The sequence below is a fragment of the Salvelinus alpinus genome, chromosome 26 (assembly GCF_045679555.1).
Source record: "Salvelinus alpinus chromosome 26, SLU_Salpinus.1, whole genome shotgun sequence".
NCBI classification, from domain to species: Eukaryota; Metazoa; Chordata; class Actinopteri; order Salmoniformes; family Salmonidae; genus Salvelinus; species Salvelinus alpinus.
The window spans coordinates 1,313,993-1,331,456 of record NC_092111.1 but is presented as its reverse complement, the minus strand read 5'-3'; the positions used below and the strand labels follow the sequence as shown (position 1 = coordinate 1,331,456).

General features: G+C 43.3%; 1 protein-coding gene across 2 annotated transcripts; it reads right to left on the bottom strand.

Moving 5' to 3' along the window:
* Positions 1-7,000: 7,000 nt before the first annotated feature.
* Positions 7,001-17,362, bottom strand: LOC139554413 (protein S100-A6-like). Of its 2 annotated transcripts, none has more exons than XR_011670841.1 (3): positions 16,184-16,646; positions 7,798-7,964; positions 7,001-7,240 (listed from the first exon to the last, which is right to left on the bottom strand). XR_011670841.1 is itself a non-coding variant. In XM_071367163.1 (3 exons), the coding sequence occupies exons 1-3, from the start codon at positions 17,217-17,219 to the stop codon at positions 7,121-7,123; spliced, it is 399 nt and encodes a 132-aa protein (XP_071223264.1). In that variant the 5' UTR covers positions 17,220-17,362; the 3' UTR covers positions 7,001-7,120. The 2 variants fall into 2 exon arrangements, 1 of the variants encoding a protein (XP_071223264.1); XM_071367163.1 differs by lacking the exon at positions 16,184-16,646 and adding an exon at positions 17,108-17,362.
* Between the last annotated feature and the right edge of the window lie 102 nt (positions 17,363-17,464).

Genomic DNA, 17,464 nt, shown 5'->3' with positions numbered 1-17,464 from the left:
CGGGGGTGAAACGGACTACACAGTCGGAGCATGTGTAGCCTAATAAACCCTTTTAAAGTTGCCTCAATTACGTTGATATTTTAGGCTACAAAAGAAATGACTGCTGTTCACCGGGGAAAAAACAGTGGGTTCGCCACTGTCAAGTGGGATTGCAAATATTCATCAACGCGTGCCAAAAAAAACTCTTTGCAAACGTCGTTGGGTCTTTTGTCAATTTATTAACAGCAAAGATAAAACATTTTGTAGCGATCCTCCACTATATGAGCCATGTTACAATTCCGACCGAGTGACTATGTGACCCTATTAGTGCGAGGGTGTTTGCCTCTCAAACCAGGCATGCACCAGGGTGTGTTTGCCTTCCTCTTCCCTTCCCCGCCGTTCGGTACACTGGTATCAGAAGTGGGATTTCTATTGGAGAAGCAGTTTATGTTTGGAGATTATTGAAGTTAGCATATCGTTATCCAGCCAACCCGTTATTTTAGCAAAATTGCTGGAAGTCTCCCGGTATAGTCGCCAGCTCCTCTCAAAAGCAGGGGAACAGACCTAACTACTCCAAACCTGGGTGATTAGACATGTATAGTCTTACAAAGCTATACATTCGTTCATTTCACTGATAATCATGAAACGAGAGTCTAGCCACTTCCCAATTATTTCCCGTTGTCCCCATAGAGATGTAGGCCTAGAGAGTTCGGAACGTTGTGTTTCAATGGCGCTGCCTGTGCGCTCACAGACACCATACTGGGACAGGATAGATAGCCTACCACGCGTTTGCTGATTTTGACTGAATTTCAGAAAGACACACATTGTAACGTTCTTCGTCAGGCGAAAGAGAGGAGGACCAAGATGCAGCGTGGTGAGTATTCATTGTAATAAGAATACTTAAACAACTAACAAAACAATAAACCGACAAAACGAACGAAAACGTAACAGTCCCGTATAGTGAACACAAACACATGAACACAGGAACAGGAACAATCACCCACAACCCACAAAGACAAAACAGGCTACCTAAATATGGCTCCCAATCAGAGACAACGACTAACACCTGCCTCTGATTTAGAACCATATCAGGCCAAACACATAGAAACAGACAAACTAGACATACAACATAGAATGCCCACTCATATCACACCCTGACCAAACAAAACATAGAAACATACAACACAAACTATGGTCAGGGCGTGACAGTACCCCCCCCCCCCCCCCCCCCAAGGTGCGGACTCCGGCCGCAAAACCTAAACCTATAGGGGAGGGTCTGGGTGGGCATCTATCCGCGGTGGCGGCTCTGGCGCGGGACGTGGACCCCACTCCACCATAGTCATTACCCACTTCAGTGGCCTCTTTAGAGCGGCGACCCTCGCCGCCGACCTTGGACTGGGAATCCTAATAAAGGGCCCCACTGGACTGAGGAGCGCCTCTGGACTGAGGGGCGCCTCCGGACTGAGGGGCAGCTCCGGACTGAAGGGCAGCTCCGGACTGAAAGGCAGCTCCGGACTGAAGGGCGGCTCAGGTGCCTCTGGACTGAAGGGCAGCTCAGGCGCCTCTGGACTGAAGAACGGCTCAGGCGGCTCCTGACTGAAGGGCGACTCAGGCGGCTCCTGACTGAAGGGCGACTCAGGCGGCTCCTGACTGAAGGGCGACTCAGGCGGCTCCTGACAGACGGCCGGCTCAGGACAGACGGGCGGCTCAGGACAGACGGGCGGCTCAGGCGGCTCAGGACAGACGAGCGGCTCAGGACAGATGGGTGGCTCAGGCGGCTCCGGACAGACGGGCGGCTCAGGCGGCGCTGGACAGGAGGGCGGCTCAGGCCTGCCGAGGCGCACTGTAGGCCTGGTGCGTGGTGCCGGAACTGGTGGTACCGGGCTGGGAACACGCACCTCAGGGCGAGTCCAGGGAGGAGGAACAGGGCATACTGGACCCTGGAGGCGCACTATAGGTCTCGAGCACTGAGCCTGCACAACCCTACCTGGCTAAATGCTCCCCGTAGCCATGCCAGTGCGGCGAGGTGGAATAGGCCGCACTGGGCTGTGCTGGCGATCCGGGGACACCATGCGTAGGGCTGGTGCCATGTACCCCGGCCCAGGAGACGCACTGGAGACCAGATGCGTAGAGCCGGCTTCATGGCACCTGGCTCGATGCCCACTCTAGGCCGGCCGATACGAGGCGCTGCTATGTACCGCACCGGGCTATGCACACGTCCTGGAGACACCGTGCGTATCTCCGCATAACACGGTGCCTGCCCGGACCATCTCTCTCCACGGTAAGCACGGGGAGTTGGCTCAGGTCTCCTACCTGACTTAGCCACACACCCCGTGTGCCCCCCCCAATACATTTTTGGGGCTGCCTCTCGGGCTTCCTAGCCAGCCGTGTTCCTTCGTAACGCCGGTTCCCTTTTCCTACTGCCTCCGTTCTCCTGGCTGCCTCCACCTGTTTCCATGGAAGGCGATCCCTTCCCGCCAGAATCTCCTCCCATGTGTAACATCCCTTGCCGTCTAGAATGTCCTCCCATGTCCATTCCTCTCGAGATTTCGGCCGCTGCTGCTGCTGCTGCCCGTTACCACGCTGCTTGGTCCTTTGGTGGTGGGTGATTCTGTAACGTTCTTCGTCAGGCGAAAGAGAGGAGGACCAAGATGCAGCGTGGTGAGTATTCATTTTAATAAGAATACTTAAACAACTAACAAAACAATAAACCAACAAACAAACGAAAACGTAACAGTCCCGTATAGTAAACACAGGAACAGGAACAATCACCCACAACCCACAAAGACAAAACAGGCTACGTAAATATGGCTCCCAATCAGAGACAACGACTAACACCTGCCTCTGATTGAGAACCATATCAGGCCAAACACATAGAAACAGACAAACTAGACATACAACATAGAATGCCCACTCATATCACACCCTGACCAAACAAAACATAGAAACATACAACGCAAACTATGGTCAGGGCGTGACACACATCTAGTTAGGCTATACTTTTATAGGAAACAGTTTCATTAATTTACTAGCATACCCAATGCAACCATGTGAATACAATTTGATCTCAACTATCCTTATAGTACAGGGATTATTCACAAAGAAAACACCCGGACAAACAAATTCAAATTAAACAGGCATTTATTAATGTGGCATCTATACCTTAAGCCTCTAAACTGCAGTTGATTTTGCGAGGAATTTCTTAATTTTAGGCTTAAAAGAAACATGTCTTCCTGTGTTTTGCATTTTTGTTTATTTTCCATTTTTTCCCCCTGAGATACCATGCTGTTACAATGTAAATGATGTAAGCACTTGCAATGTAGATTCTGTATAATGACTACATTACCCCTAATGGTCATTGACTGGATATTCCAAATTACCATAGGAATTATACATCACAATAGTAATATTAGGGTGAGTTCGTAAATGAACTCTGGTTATTTACTCCGATTTCTGAGCACTCGTCTGAGTGTGCCAGAGCGCAGAATAACTGATGCATTTATGAACGTGCAACACCCGTTGAATATGACCGATATCACTAAACGTCGGCAAAAAAACGTTATTAAATTGTTGCCAGCATCACAGTTATCATCACCAACGCTCTAGATAACATGAAAACATCCTAACCAGCTCTGCTAGGGCGAGTAAAATGGGCGAGGTCAGAACACTCGGATCAGCTCTGAATTTACAAATGAACAATCTGACAACACTCTGAATTTACGACCGCCCAGAGCACACTCCAAGCGCTCTCTGAAACTCCAGAGTGAATTTACGAACACACCCTTAATATGCAACCATTTATGTATATAAACCCTGGATTGCTGATGCTATGTATTGGCCATAAAGTATCACAGTATGAGTCATAATATCGATAAAACCTAGTGGTCAAACATGGAAACGGTTCCAATCGTTTTTCCACCATTACTTTTTCCCATGGGGGATTTTAGAAACACTTTGATAACTGTGTAAATCACTCTCGGACAAGTCTACTTTTATCAATACTGTAACGACCCTGGGTTTATAAACGTAGATATCGACTCTGCCGTTCGAGCATGCTTTTGGGGCACACTTGATGGCGCGCTGAACTTCGGGCCAGAAGGTTGAGGTTTCGAGACCTGCTCCTTGTCTGTTTCATTTCATTGGTGTCAGAAGTGATCGGACCTTGCATCCACGAACGTGCGTGTGCTTGGCCAGTGAGCTCGTTCCTGTAAGACGTTGAGTTGTAAGCTAGCTAATGGTTAGCTAGCTAATGGTTAGCTAGTTAGCATTTATTTATTTATTGTTTAACCTTTATTTAACTAGGCAAGTCAGTTAAGAACAAATTCTTATTTACAATGATGGCTTACACCGGCCAAACTCAGACGACGCTAGGCCAATTGTGCGCCGCCCTATGGGACTCCCTATCACGGCCGGTTGTGATACAGTCTGGATTCAAACCAGGTTGTCTATAGTGACGCCTCTAGCTGAGATGCAATGCCTTAGACCACTGCGCCACTTGGGACCCCAAGTGTAGACTGGCTACATTAGCCATCTATTTTTCTTGATATTTAAATGCATGAGAAATTCCTAAAAAACGACGTTAGCTTTCTTTGGCTTTTATAAACCAACAGTCTAGCTTGCTAGTTAACTAGCTAACTAGCTAACTGATGATGAAGCTAGGCATTCTTGATCATGTTTGTTTGTGTCTGTGGGTGAGGGGTGGGAAGCCTATTTCCAGTAACCTACTACTTGACTTGTAGTTACCTTACCTAGCTAGCTGTATTATTTTGGTCTGGCTTTTTGAGAGTTTTTGACTGATTAGCATCTCTTGAGTCAACTCTCTACTTACTTTACTTCGGGAAGACATTGATCTGTTTGCTGTTACACTCTGGACAGCAAATTCTTAGTATAGCTACTAGACAAGGTTATGTAACCTTACTTAGTCCTACTTGTTATAATGTGGTTTAAATTAATTGGAATTGGGGCCTCCCGAGTGACGCAGCGGTATAAGGCACTGCATTACAGTGCTCTAGCGACTCCAGTGGTCGCATCCACGCTGACACAGTTGCCAGGTGTACGGTGTTTCCTCTGAAACATTGGTGCAGCTGGTTTCCGGGTTAAGCGTGCATCGTGTCAAGAAGCAGTGTGGCTTGGCGGAGTTGTGTTTTCGGAGGAGGCATGGCTCTCGACATTCGCCTCTCCCGAGTCCGTACGTGCGTTGCAGCGATGGGACAAGACTGTAACTACCAATTTGAAAGGTAATTGGTATTCACACGTTTGTTTTTTAGGTAGAATTACTGTCATGTAATTGATGCCAAATTGCAAACCTTCTCTATTCCAGAACCAATGGGTATGCCTGAGTCTTATCACCTCTCAACTAGGTAAGCTGTTTCAACCCGGAATACTATTCTCCTGCTTTGGTCTGTTTCAGTTATTGCAGGAAGTCCTGAAGAGCAGGAGTGTTGGAAGGGTTTTGTCACAGCCCAGCTCTAACACAGTAGCTAGTAGTTAGCTAGCTGACAGCAAAGGTGTCAGCAGGAGCTTGCAGGGATTTGTAGGTTTTCATATGCTGCCTTTGAGGCTAATTAGCATTTTAGAATCTGGGGGTAAATAGAGCCGAATATATTGCTAAAAGTCACCTTGTCCGAGAGAGATTTACACGGTTATCAAAATGTCACGCCAGGTAAAGCCTACATGAAACACAGACCTTGTTTGAAGTGGTTGTAAAATCCCATATGGGAACAATGAATGGTGAAAGAACGGAGGCATTTCTGCAGGCTCTGCTGATAAGGAGTTTTTCTCTGCTCCTCTCATACAGGATTAATAAAGGCCTAGTGCACAAATGTTTTTTTTCTTAAAAAAAAAAAAATGTTCTTAATACTTTTTTTATTGTAATCTATCAAGGGTGGCTGCAGCACCCTCAGCACCCCTACTTCCCACGGCTATTTAAGTATTTTTGTTGTTGTTGTTGGGGACAGTAACATTAGTACTCCAAAAATATATACTTTAAGGATTTTGTAATATATATATATGTATATGTTTAGCTCACATAATATAATTTAAAAGTGTGCATTATGGTGTCTGTAATATAATACATGTGTCAAAAAACGAATGTAGACAATAATAAATGCATTTCTATATCTTCAAAAATATGTTTTACATTGCAGAGATGCCAAGATGGCTGTGAGGCGACTTCAATACAGCGCCCCCTGTCAGTCATCCAGGGTTTATACACGTCATGTATGCAACATGCAGCAATCCACAGTATCCAAGGTATACTATCAACAGTGCTATGGGCTTATAGCAGCCTATTCCCTGTGCATAAAATCTTCAATGGCTGATCTAATGACTCATTGCCCTGTTTTCACCAACTTAAACTAACCCTCAAATCCCTCAAAAAAATAATGCTGTCAAATAAAGCAAAGTACTGTACACAATGAGTCAAACTAGCACTAGGCCTACAACATAGGCTACAAACGTGAGCTGGTAGATTAGTCAGCCCTCACCAAGATGCACAATTTGGATGTGCATCTTGCGCATCGGACATGCAGGACCAACACTAGCCTACAGGCCTACTGTTTTATAATAGATATAGATAACATGGGTTCTTGGTGGGCCTATTAAAACATAGCATTTTAGAGAGAAAGCATGCACCTGATCCCACAGGAAATAGGCCTATGGGAGTTTTTTTATGCTCTGGAGTTGAGAATATTACCGGTAAATCCAGACGCATTTTGATTTGCAGGAGGGGGGAATTGCATTGCAATCATGCATTACAATAGTAGGGCTAATTCTATTTCTGTTGTAAGCTGTTTTAATAGATATGGATCACATGGGTTCATGGTAGGCCTATCAAAACATGCGCCATCAAGCCACCAACACACGCAGCAGTGAGCAGGCTTATCGCACAACTTGCTGACTTAAGTAACAGTCATGAAAGCAAGTGCCATGATCCAAAGGGAAATATTGGAGTTTTTTAAATGCTCCGGAGATGAGAATGTTGGTAGCTTATCCAGAGTCCAAAAATCTGAACAGATACATATTTGATTTGCAGAAGGGGGGAATTGCATTGAATCAAATGATACATTTCCAATTATGTACTGGGGTGCACGAGTGTAATGTAATACACTGTACAAAGCAGATGGAAGCTGGCATTTTCCCGCTAGGGCACAGTTGCACATGTTAGGGATCCAATCAAGGTGATGTACTTCTTGAAGCTCATGGAGCCGTCAGCGTCCTGGTCCAGCATTGTCATCAGGTGCCCCACTTCAGGACCACCCTTCTGCTTATGTCAATGTAATATAGGATCACAAGAAAGACACAATATATTAGGATTTCTGTATTTAATTGTCATTCACACCGAATGGCTAGGACTGCAATATAGAATCAGTCAAAGTTCAATAAAACTTCATTTCAAGTGGATTTTATTCTTAAAATCATGACACATTTAAAGTGATGCTCCAGAGATTTTTTTATAATTTCAGTCAGTAGTTTTGAAAGTAGTGCTCAGGAGCAAAAACGGGTCCCTGAAAAAAAATGGTGGACTACGTCATCCATTTCCTATGATATGTTGCGTCCTGCAAATTCCAATTCGTAAAATATGTTACGAATTTGTAAGTGCTTAAGATCCCGGACTGCATCTTCAACAATAAAAAATAGCATTAGAATAGCATTTTCTATCTCATAAGGGAGCGGTTTCCCAGGCACAAATTAAGGCTAGTCCTGGACTTTAAAAAAAGCATGCTCAATGGATTTTCATTATTTAAAGTGCTTTTTAGTCCAGGACTATAGGCTTAATCGGTGTCTGGGAAACTGGCCCGAGGTGTTGCAATGACTCACCCCTGCAATGTTTGGCAGCTTAGCCTTGATGAGGTTGGTTAGCTCTTTCTTAATGAGGGTCTTGGCATCTCCACTGCCAGCGTGCTTGTGGATTGTCATGATGAGGGCTCCCAGGGAGGCTTCCAGAGGTGTGGGCTGTGCTCTGGTGTCTGTGACTGATGGTGATCCTGGGGGTGGAAACTATTATAAGTAGGCTACTAGGCAAGTAGCTTACATTTGGAATGCCTTATGTTCTGCTTTGGAATGAAGAGGACTGAGTAAGTAAGTATGTATGTACAGATAGCTGATGCAAAGCTGTCATCAAGGCAAAGGGTGGCTACTTTGAAGAATCTAAAATCTCAAATATATTTTGATTTGTTTAACACTTTTTTGGTTGCTACATGATTCCATGTGTTATTTCATAGTTTTGATGTCTTCACTATTATTCTACAATGTAGAAAACAGTAAAAATAAGGAAAAACCCTTGAATGAGTAGGTGTGTCCAAACTTTTGACTGGTATTGTATGTTGAAGGAAAGCAATAGGCAGAATAAATTATTAATACCAGTGATATATGCCCTTTGACTCATGGATGAACATCTATTTTTGACGCATCTATTTTTGACGCATCAATTCCGTGTGGTTACAGCGTTAAAACAGAAACAACTCAAAGGTTAAAGGGTAAGTCTCAACCGCAATTGCAGCCTTTGCCCAACCGCTTCAAATGTTTAAAAAAAATACATTCAGGTGAGAAGTTGTGGATGGGGGTAATTGTTCATAAATATTCATTTTGGGGGTGGGTACATGTAGTTCCACCTGATCTGAACACTTTCTCACTAAAGCATAGACGGGTAGTTTTTTTAGCAACTATGGGGCAATTTTTTTTGCCATATTAGCATTGACATGAAATCAGTCAAAACACCTCAAAAAGACCTGAGCTGTGTTTGTATACTCATACTAACCATACTATTTGTGACATAAATTAAGTATGTAGTATGCTAATTGGTCATAGTATGGATAGAGTTAATATGCCAAAAGTTCCCGGATGTCGTGCTACATTCGCCAAAATACGAGGTAAACAAGCAGTGGACACTATTTCCCGTGCTTTTAGGGCCAATAATGCAATTCTTCAGAAAATGGGCGTGGCTTCACAACGTTTTCACATTTGAATAAATGGCGGAAAATATGCAGCCGAAGTCCGACGAGAGCGGATACAAATTCATTGCTTTAACTACTGGTATGTTAGCAAATTTTCCCCCAACATCGGAGGGGGAACTAGTCAACTATCTAGTAAACACTTCGGATACAATGTTGGTGTCTCTTTTTTTGAACAAAATTAAACAGATATATCTTGTAATTGAACAAAATATTAAGGTGGCCATTAACTGGGGACCGTATGCCGATAATACACCGCTTACCACTGATAGTAGTAGTATTTCCACTGAAATGTCAAACATGCTAATTGCTAACCCATTAGCTAACATTTTTACGACACCAATAATCACAAAACATTGATGGCTTGATCACAAGATAACACTGTTGAAGGTAATATATTTCTTAGACGCTGTTTAATATGCCGATAATACGGGGTGCATCGCTAGCTAGCTACCTAATGTTAGTTGGCTACTAATTGCCAGTTTATTAACTATATGATATCTAACTACCCAATGTTTATTGACTTGATAAATCACTTAATTCTTAGCTAAGTGGTATAGTCGTCGTGCGTTCTCAATGGACATAAATTCACTCTGGCTATTTACTCTGATTTCAGAGTACTCTCGCCTGAGTGTGCCAGATGAATTTACTGATGAATTTACTGATGAATTTACGAACGCTCAACACCCGTTGAATATGGCCGGTGTCAGTAAACGTTGGCAAAAAATCATTATTAAATTGTTGCCAGAAGCACAGTCACCAACGCTCTGGATAACATGAAAACAGCCTAACCAGCTCTGCTAGGGCGAGTAAAATGTTCAGAGTGAAGTGGTCTCTCATTTGTGTCTCGATGTCGCTAGCCAGTTAGTTTGTTGGTTAAGCTTTCATAATGTCCGTTGAGTTTTTACTCTGAGAATTAGAACCTAACACTATGTTACCTTAACGTTAGTCCTGCTTGCCACCAAAGTCTTTCAAGTTACTGTATGTTCGCCCTCTGGTTGGTATTGTTTCGGAACAACTTAGTCCTTTTTTAACAGACTCAGGGCGATTTATCTACACTGAAATTTTGTGCACAAATTTGTTCACTTCTCTGTTAGTGAGCATTTCTCATTTGCCAAGATAATCCATCCACCTGACAGCTGTGGCAAATCAAGAAGCTGATTAAACAGCATGATCATTACACAGATGCGCCTTGTGCTGGGGACAATAAAAGGCCACTCTAAAATGTGCAGTTTTGTCACACAACACAATGCCACAGGTCTCATGTTTTTGCTCATGAGGGAGCAAGGAATGTCTACCAGACCTGTGAACAGAGAATTGAAAGATAATTTCTCTACCATAAGCCACCTCCAACGTCATGTTAGAGAATTTGGCCTCACAACCGCAGACCACATGTATGGCGTCGTGTGGGCGAGTGGTTTGCTGACGTCAACGTTGTGAACAGAGTGTCCCATGGTGGCGGTGGGGTTATGGTATGGGCAGGCATAAGCTACGGAAAACGAACACAATTGCATTTTATCGATGGCAATTTGAATGCACAAAAATACCGGGACGAGATCCTGAGGCCCATTTTGTTAAGGTATGTGTAACCAACAGATGCATATCTGTATTTCCAGTCATGTGAAATCCATAGATAAGGGCCTCATTTATTTATTTCAATTGACTGATTTCCTCATATGAACTGTAACTCAGTAAATCAATGAAATTGTTGCATGTTGCGTTTTATATTTTTGTTCAGTATATTTGACAAGCATTCCTTACAATATAAATCAAATATTACCACGGCAAATCTACTGCGGCAATTTACAGTAGACAGCAGGAAAATTCTCCACGACAGTAGAGTGATCGAGTTAAGATACTTACATTGTACGTATGTACAGATGTTGTAAGACCTTACCACACGCAGAATAGACATGTTAAATTGATAACAGTTTAGTCAGACCGATGATATCACACAGGTAACTGACATGGCAACTCTTGTTTTGAAGGCATGAACCATTGGGATATTTTTCTGACACATTATACAGGTCATAAAAGTGTAGTAAAGAACACAACTCTTATGAACGTAGAATGACGGGATGATGGCACATTCTTTGCTAGAGTGATGGAACCTCATTTGATTGGTCCTCAACTCACTGCTCAGGATTTGTGAGATGCAAATTATTTTAATGGCACATTCAGTACTAAGGTGAAAGCAACCGACTGTAGACAAAAGTCGAGGAGTGAAGTCGGGGGAGGTTAATCTGCGACAGCCGAAAGCTGGACACTGATGTGGTTTTCCAACAGCAGGGCTCACTGCAACATGGTAGCGTTGCCATTGTTTATAAAAGTTTTTCGTTGTAATGTCTCCAACCCCCATATCACACACTCACAAACTGTAAATATATGTGTGTACAGTACATTGTGCTATCATTTGGTGAGAGAGAGCCTCAAATACCACATTGTATTGTACATATCTAATGCATACATGAATTGCGGCAAAGTTGGTTCCTGTTTCAGTCACATCTGGTAAAACAAAAACACCTTAATGATTGGTTGACAATAGAGCCTCCCACAATGCAGGTGAGGGCTGCAGGATGAAGTTGGTGATGAGCAACTGCAGAACTTTTCAGTCAACTGCATTCAATACCTCATGACCTTTGATCACATGGTTTTTGTAAAGTTCATGCAGTCGCAAGTCGGACAACTTTTAGCCCTATAATGCAACACACTATGGAAGGCGCCCCTCGAACACTCCCAAAGACTCCCTTTTAATTCCTATTGATATAGCCTAGTGCGTCAAAAGAGTGAATTCAGTCATTGTTTTCTTTTTTGATAACTAGGTTACTAGTGTAGACTACCACGCTGTGCAATCTTCTAGTACCCTGGTGTTTCTTGGCCGAGGCTGCAGATCCAAAGGTAAGGCCCCATTCCGCCCCCTTGGAAACCTCTTAACCCAGAGCTAAAGATCCTAATCACATTCTGTGCAGAGCTTGTGCTATTTTACGCACACATTATTTTTAGGACATTGCTGTGTATCCAGGCTGTGGGTCCCTGGGATCGTCTACTTTGCTCACATTCTCTGCTCTACTTGTCGGGAACCTCCCTTCACATTTTCCACTGTCAATCGTGAATGACAATTCTTCAAACTTTACCGGTGAAACGTCCATGCAGCATCTGCATACCAATCAGTTTCATGGGGATATGCATTTAGATCTTCTTATAGGTCATAGGCCGCTTCGGTTTCGAAGTAGCCTACAGTGTTCTTTTGAATTATGTGCAGTGAGCAAATTTTTTGAGAAGATGGTGTTAACAAACTGCAGCATAGCCTTCCTGTGTTTAGTTTCAATCAAAGAACATATTATGCCTAGTTGCACCTTGCGCGCTGCTGTGTTTTGGCCACATCATCCTAAATGCGAACATCATCCTAAAAATGAAATTAGAAAGAAATTAGGTGGTGTTTTTTCTCTTACAGTAATGTTAAAATATGCTATTTTATCTGGTTCTGTTATATAGAATACAGTGCCTTCAGAAAGTATTGAGACCCCTTGACTTTTTCCACATTTTGTTACGTTACAGCTTTATTCTAAAATTGATTTTTTTAAATTATAACCTTCAGCAATCTACACACAATACACCATAATGACAAACTGTTTTTATTTTATTTTAGCAAATGTATTAAAAATAATGAACAGAAATATCTTGTTCAGACCCCTTTGCTATGAGACTCGAAATTGATCTCAGGTGCATCCTGTTTCCATTGATCATCCTTGAGATGTTTCTACAACTTGATTGGAGTCCACCTGTGGTAAATTCACTTGATTGGACATGATTTGGAAAGGCACACACCTGTCTATATAAAGTCCCACAGTTGATAGTGCATGTCAGAGCAAAAACCAAGCCATGAGGTCGAAGGAATTATCTGTGGAGCTCTCGACTGTGTCGAGGCACAGATCTGGAGAAGGGAACCGAAAAAATTATGCAGCATTGAAGGTCCCCAAGAACACAGTGGCCTCCATCATTCTTAAATGGAAGAAGTTTCAAACCACCAAGGCTGTTCCTAGAGCTGGCCGCCTGGCCAAACTGAGCAATCAGGGGAGAAGGGCCTTGGTCAGGGAAGTGACCAAGAACCAGATGGTCCGTCTGACAGAGCTCTAGAGTTCCTCTGTGGAGATGGGAGAAACTTCCAAAAGGACAACCACCTCTGCAGCAAGCCACCAATCAGGCCTTTATGGTAGAGTGGCCAGACGGAAGCCACTCAATAAAAGGCACATGACAGCCCGCTTGGAGTTTGCCAAAAGGCACCTGAAGACTCTCAGACCATGAGAAACAAGATTATCTGGTCTGATGAAACCAAGATTGAACTCTTTGGCCTGAATGCCAAGCGTCACGTCGGGAGGAAACCTGGCACCATCCCAACGGTGAAGCATGGTGGTGGCAGCATCATGTTTTGGGGATGTTTATCAGCAGTAGGGACTGGGAGACTAGTCAGGATCCAGGCAAAGATTAACAGAGCGAAGTACAGCAATATCCTTGATGAAAACCTGCTCCAGAGTGCTCGGGACCTCAGACTGGGGTGAAGGTTCACCTTCCAACAGGACAACAACCCTAAGCACACAGCCAAGACAACACAGGAGTGGCTTCGGGACAAGTCTCTAAATGTCCTTGAGTGGCCCAGCCAGAGCCCGGACTTGAATCCAATTGAACATCTCTGGAGAGACCTGAAAGTAGCTGTGCAGCAACGCTCCCCATCCACCCTGACAGGGCTTGAGAGGATCTGCAGAGAAGAATTGGAGAAACTCCCCAAATACAGGTGTGCTAAGCGTAGCATCATACCCAAGAAGACTTGATGCTGTAATCGCTGCCAAAGGTGCTTCAACAAAGTACTGAGTAAAGGGTCTGAATACTTATGTAAATGTGATATCAGTTTTTCATTTGTAATAAATTTACAAAAATGTCTTCTTTTTTTTTGTTGCTTTGCCATTATGAGTTATTGTGTGTACATTGATGAAGGAAAAACACTTTTAATGAATTTTAGAATAAGGCTGTAATGTAACAAACAACATGTGATCATGCAGACATTGTCCGTGTTCGAAAGGATCAAAACCGCAATGTATCATGGGTAAATTGTGACTGACTGATCTACAAATAATAATGAGTCAGTCGGCAGTCGTCTGCAGTCGTTTTGATATGCTCTCGAACACGGCCATTGATTCAGCTTTGATCTAACTTTATTAAGCGAGCACCGTTCGGTATCCTGTTCTCTACAAGTGGAGTGGATTGAGACTGTGAGGGGTCCGGCACATGTACAGAGGCTTCGGCGCCTTGGCTGATGGGAGCGAAGTTCTGGAAAAGTAAGATCCGCAGCAACTCTGTTTTTATATATAACTGCTGCTCACTCTCCCCTCCCTTCACATTTTTTCTCTTTACTCACCCTCTTCTGAACCCTCAACCAAATGTATTGACATGACTATGTAGCCTCTGTACAGCAGAAATAAGAACCCTGGGCAATTTTTATGACATGAAGAAAATGATACAACCCAGCCAGAACATAACGTTCTGAGAACCATATGTTTCTTAGGTGAGCGTGTGGTTGTCCTATGGTTATTTTGCTTACAACCTTCCCACAATGTTCTGTGAAGGGTACAGGATACCCAGCTGGCACATAATGTTCAGAAAGCCATACTGTATGTTTCTGAGATGGGAATTTCAGTACTTCAGCATCGCGTTCCCTGGAGGTTTCCTCGTGGTTCTATTTAAAGTCGTGTTCTCAGAACGTTCAGAGAACAATCTTCGCACACAGCACCTTCTGTGGTTCATCTACTTTTGTTTCTGATACGGCATGGCAAAGCGACCCACAAGTTGGGAAAAAATCCCAACACATGCGACACACTGCACGCACCACAACCTAGTCCAGCAGATGAGTCGCAGCAGTGCAGATTGCCTCCCATTGAAATGCATGGACTTCCGCCAGAACGCATACAGTTCACAGCAGTTGGTGTGCACAAGGCTTAAAGGACAATTCCACTCAAACTAAATTTTGGTATTTGTTTCATTCATCAACTGTTGATACAGTCCCAAAATGTTTTGCATGTCAGCAATCCAGTTTTCAAGATATATCCCTTTCAAAATATAGAAAAACAGACGGTATGATGCGTTTTGCCACATGTGAACAGTGGCAAGAGCTCAGATACACATGAAAGCATGAAATGACTCTGGGAACTGATAGAACATCGCTCAGAGATGCACCAAAACAATATAACATAAAACATTGGTGAATCTTTCCTTTCGTGTAAAGTAGAGAATCTCACACATGTGCAGGGTTCCAGAGAATTCGTACCCATAGCCATTCCTTTTTTGGCCTTATCTCCCCCTCTGCAGCAAAAGGCCTCCATGGGCCTGGCCTGAATCCCGTCTCCATGGTAATGAGCATCCCTTGTTCCTGCTTATTCCAGGAGCTCCACAAAGTGTGGTATTTATTTGCATGGTTTCTCTTTTTGTTTCGAGTTTGTATAATGTTGCAGTTGGAAAACAATAAGGTTTACATGTTTTTACACAAGCCATTATAAAGCACCTTATAGTTTTGTCTCAGAAATGTGCACCAACATTCGTTAAGCCTATGATAGGCCTACCTAAGTGGTTCAATACATTTGGAAGGCTTCAACATATTTGGACGCAGCTTGATATTTAAAAAAAATGCAGGAAAATTGAATGGACATTTTAAATGGTAGCCTAATGGGAAGTCGTAAACATTCACAATACGACATGGGTGTACGACATTTTGTTCTCAAACATCACAAGACAGCAAGCAACCTGATTCTGATTTTGTATTGGCTACCAGTGTTATTTAAAACACACATATCTGTTTCTTTAATGTCTAGGTTTAATACTATTTAGGCTAACATAACGAATTAATTACCACATTCGAGGTAGAAGAATAGGGTGATGATGGGCAGGTTGAGGAGAAAGAGCCTATATATTTTCTAGAAATAGCCTATAGAAAAGGCCCGTATAAAATATATATATATCAATGTGTTACATTGAGCCGTGTTAAATGTTGGAATGGCATGAATGGTTATTGGGCTTGAATGTTGTGAGGGTATAGACCAAATTATGATGTAATAAGGGTGGTCCGACAGGTGGAAAATGCGGGCAAATCAGACACCTGAGCAGCATCAAATTTAGCCTATAAAATGTCATAGACTAGAATAGACTACAACGGGAAAACAACAAAACATGTTAACACAGACCACAGACAGTATAGAATTACTTACACTGATACGAACCAGAGCGTCCATCATAGAAGTGAGCGTTTTCAAAGCCGACTCTGCCTCCTTCGATGAATTATACATGATACCCCTACCGTTACTATAACAAAAATGCACGGTGCCATGAAGGCAAATACTGCAAAATAGAAATTCATAACTCCTGGCTGATCAGCGTATTTAGATAGAATAAACCCTAATGTGCCATCGGGTTTGCGCAAGAAGATTATTGAAACTGGACGCACGCGCGTGAGGCTATAGCCGTTAACAATAGAAAAATGAGTCCAAATGGAAGAGAGAAATTGAAATTTAAGGAAATTAAATGTAAACGACCATGAAAGTGCACACACCGTTCCAAATTCTGCGCTAATGTGACCCACGAGCGCCCAGATGTCTCCCACCCTTCCTTTACCGAATCGCAATAGCCTCGGAAATTCTGTCGATTCAGGGGTCTCTGCTATAGCCTACTGTAAAATAAAGGGGCGGGGGTGAGAAGGACTGCAGTAGTCGCAGCATGCGCAATAAACGTTAACTCTTAGTGAAAAGAGTGGCCTCAATAAGAATTTATTGCAATTCAATGAATCAGATACGTTACATAACAAATTGCTACTGCTGTACAAACACAGTACAAAATAACCCTGTAGTAGGCCTAGCCAGTGATCTACAGTGCATTCGGAAAGTATTCAGACCCCTTGACTTTTTCGACATTTTGTTACGTTACAGCCTTATTCTAAAATTGATTAAATCGTTTCCCCCCCTCGTCAATCTACACACAATACCGCATAGTGACGAAGCAAAAACGTTGTTTTTTTTGGTGTCAAAATATATCACATTTACATCGGTATTCAGACCCTTTACTCAGTACTTTGTTGAACCTTTGCAGGGATTACAGCCTCGAATCTTCTTGGGTATGAAGCTACAATCTTGGCACACCTGATTTGGGGAGTTTCTCCCATTCTTCTCTGCAGATCCTCTCAAGCTCTGTCAGGTTGGATGGGGAGCCTCCGTGCATAGTCTGGGCTCTGGCTGGGCCACGCACGGACATTCAAAGACTTGTCCCGAAGCCACTCCTGCATTGTCTTGGCTGTGTGCTTAGGGTTGTTGTCCTGTTGGAAGGTGAACTTTCACCACAGTCTGATCTCCTAAGTGCTCTGGAGCAGGTTTTCATCAAGGATCTCTCTGTACTTTCCTCCATTCATAGTTCCCTCCATCCTGACTAGTCCCCCAGTCCCTACTGCTGAAAAACATCCCCACAGCATGATGCTGCCACCACCATGCTTCACCGTAGGG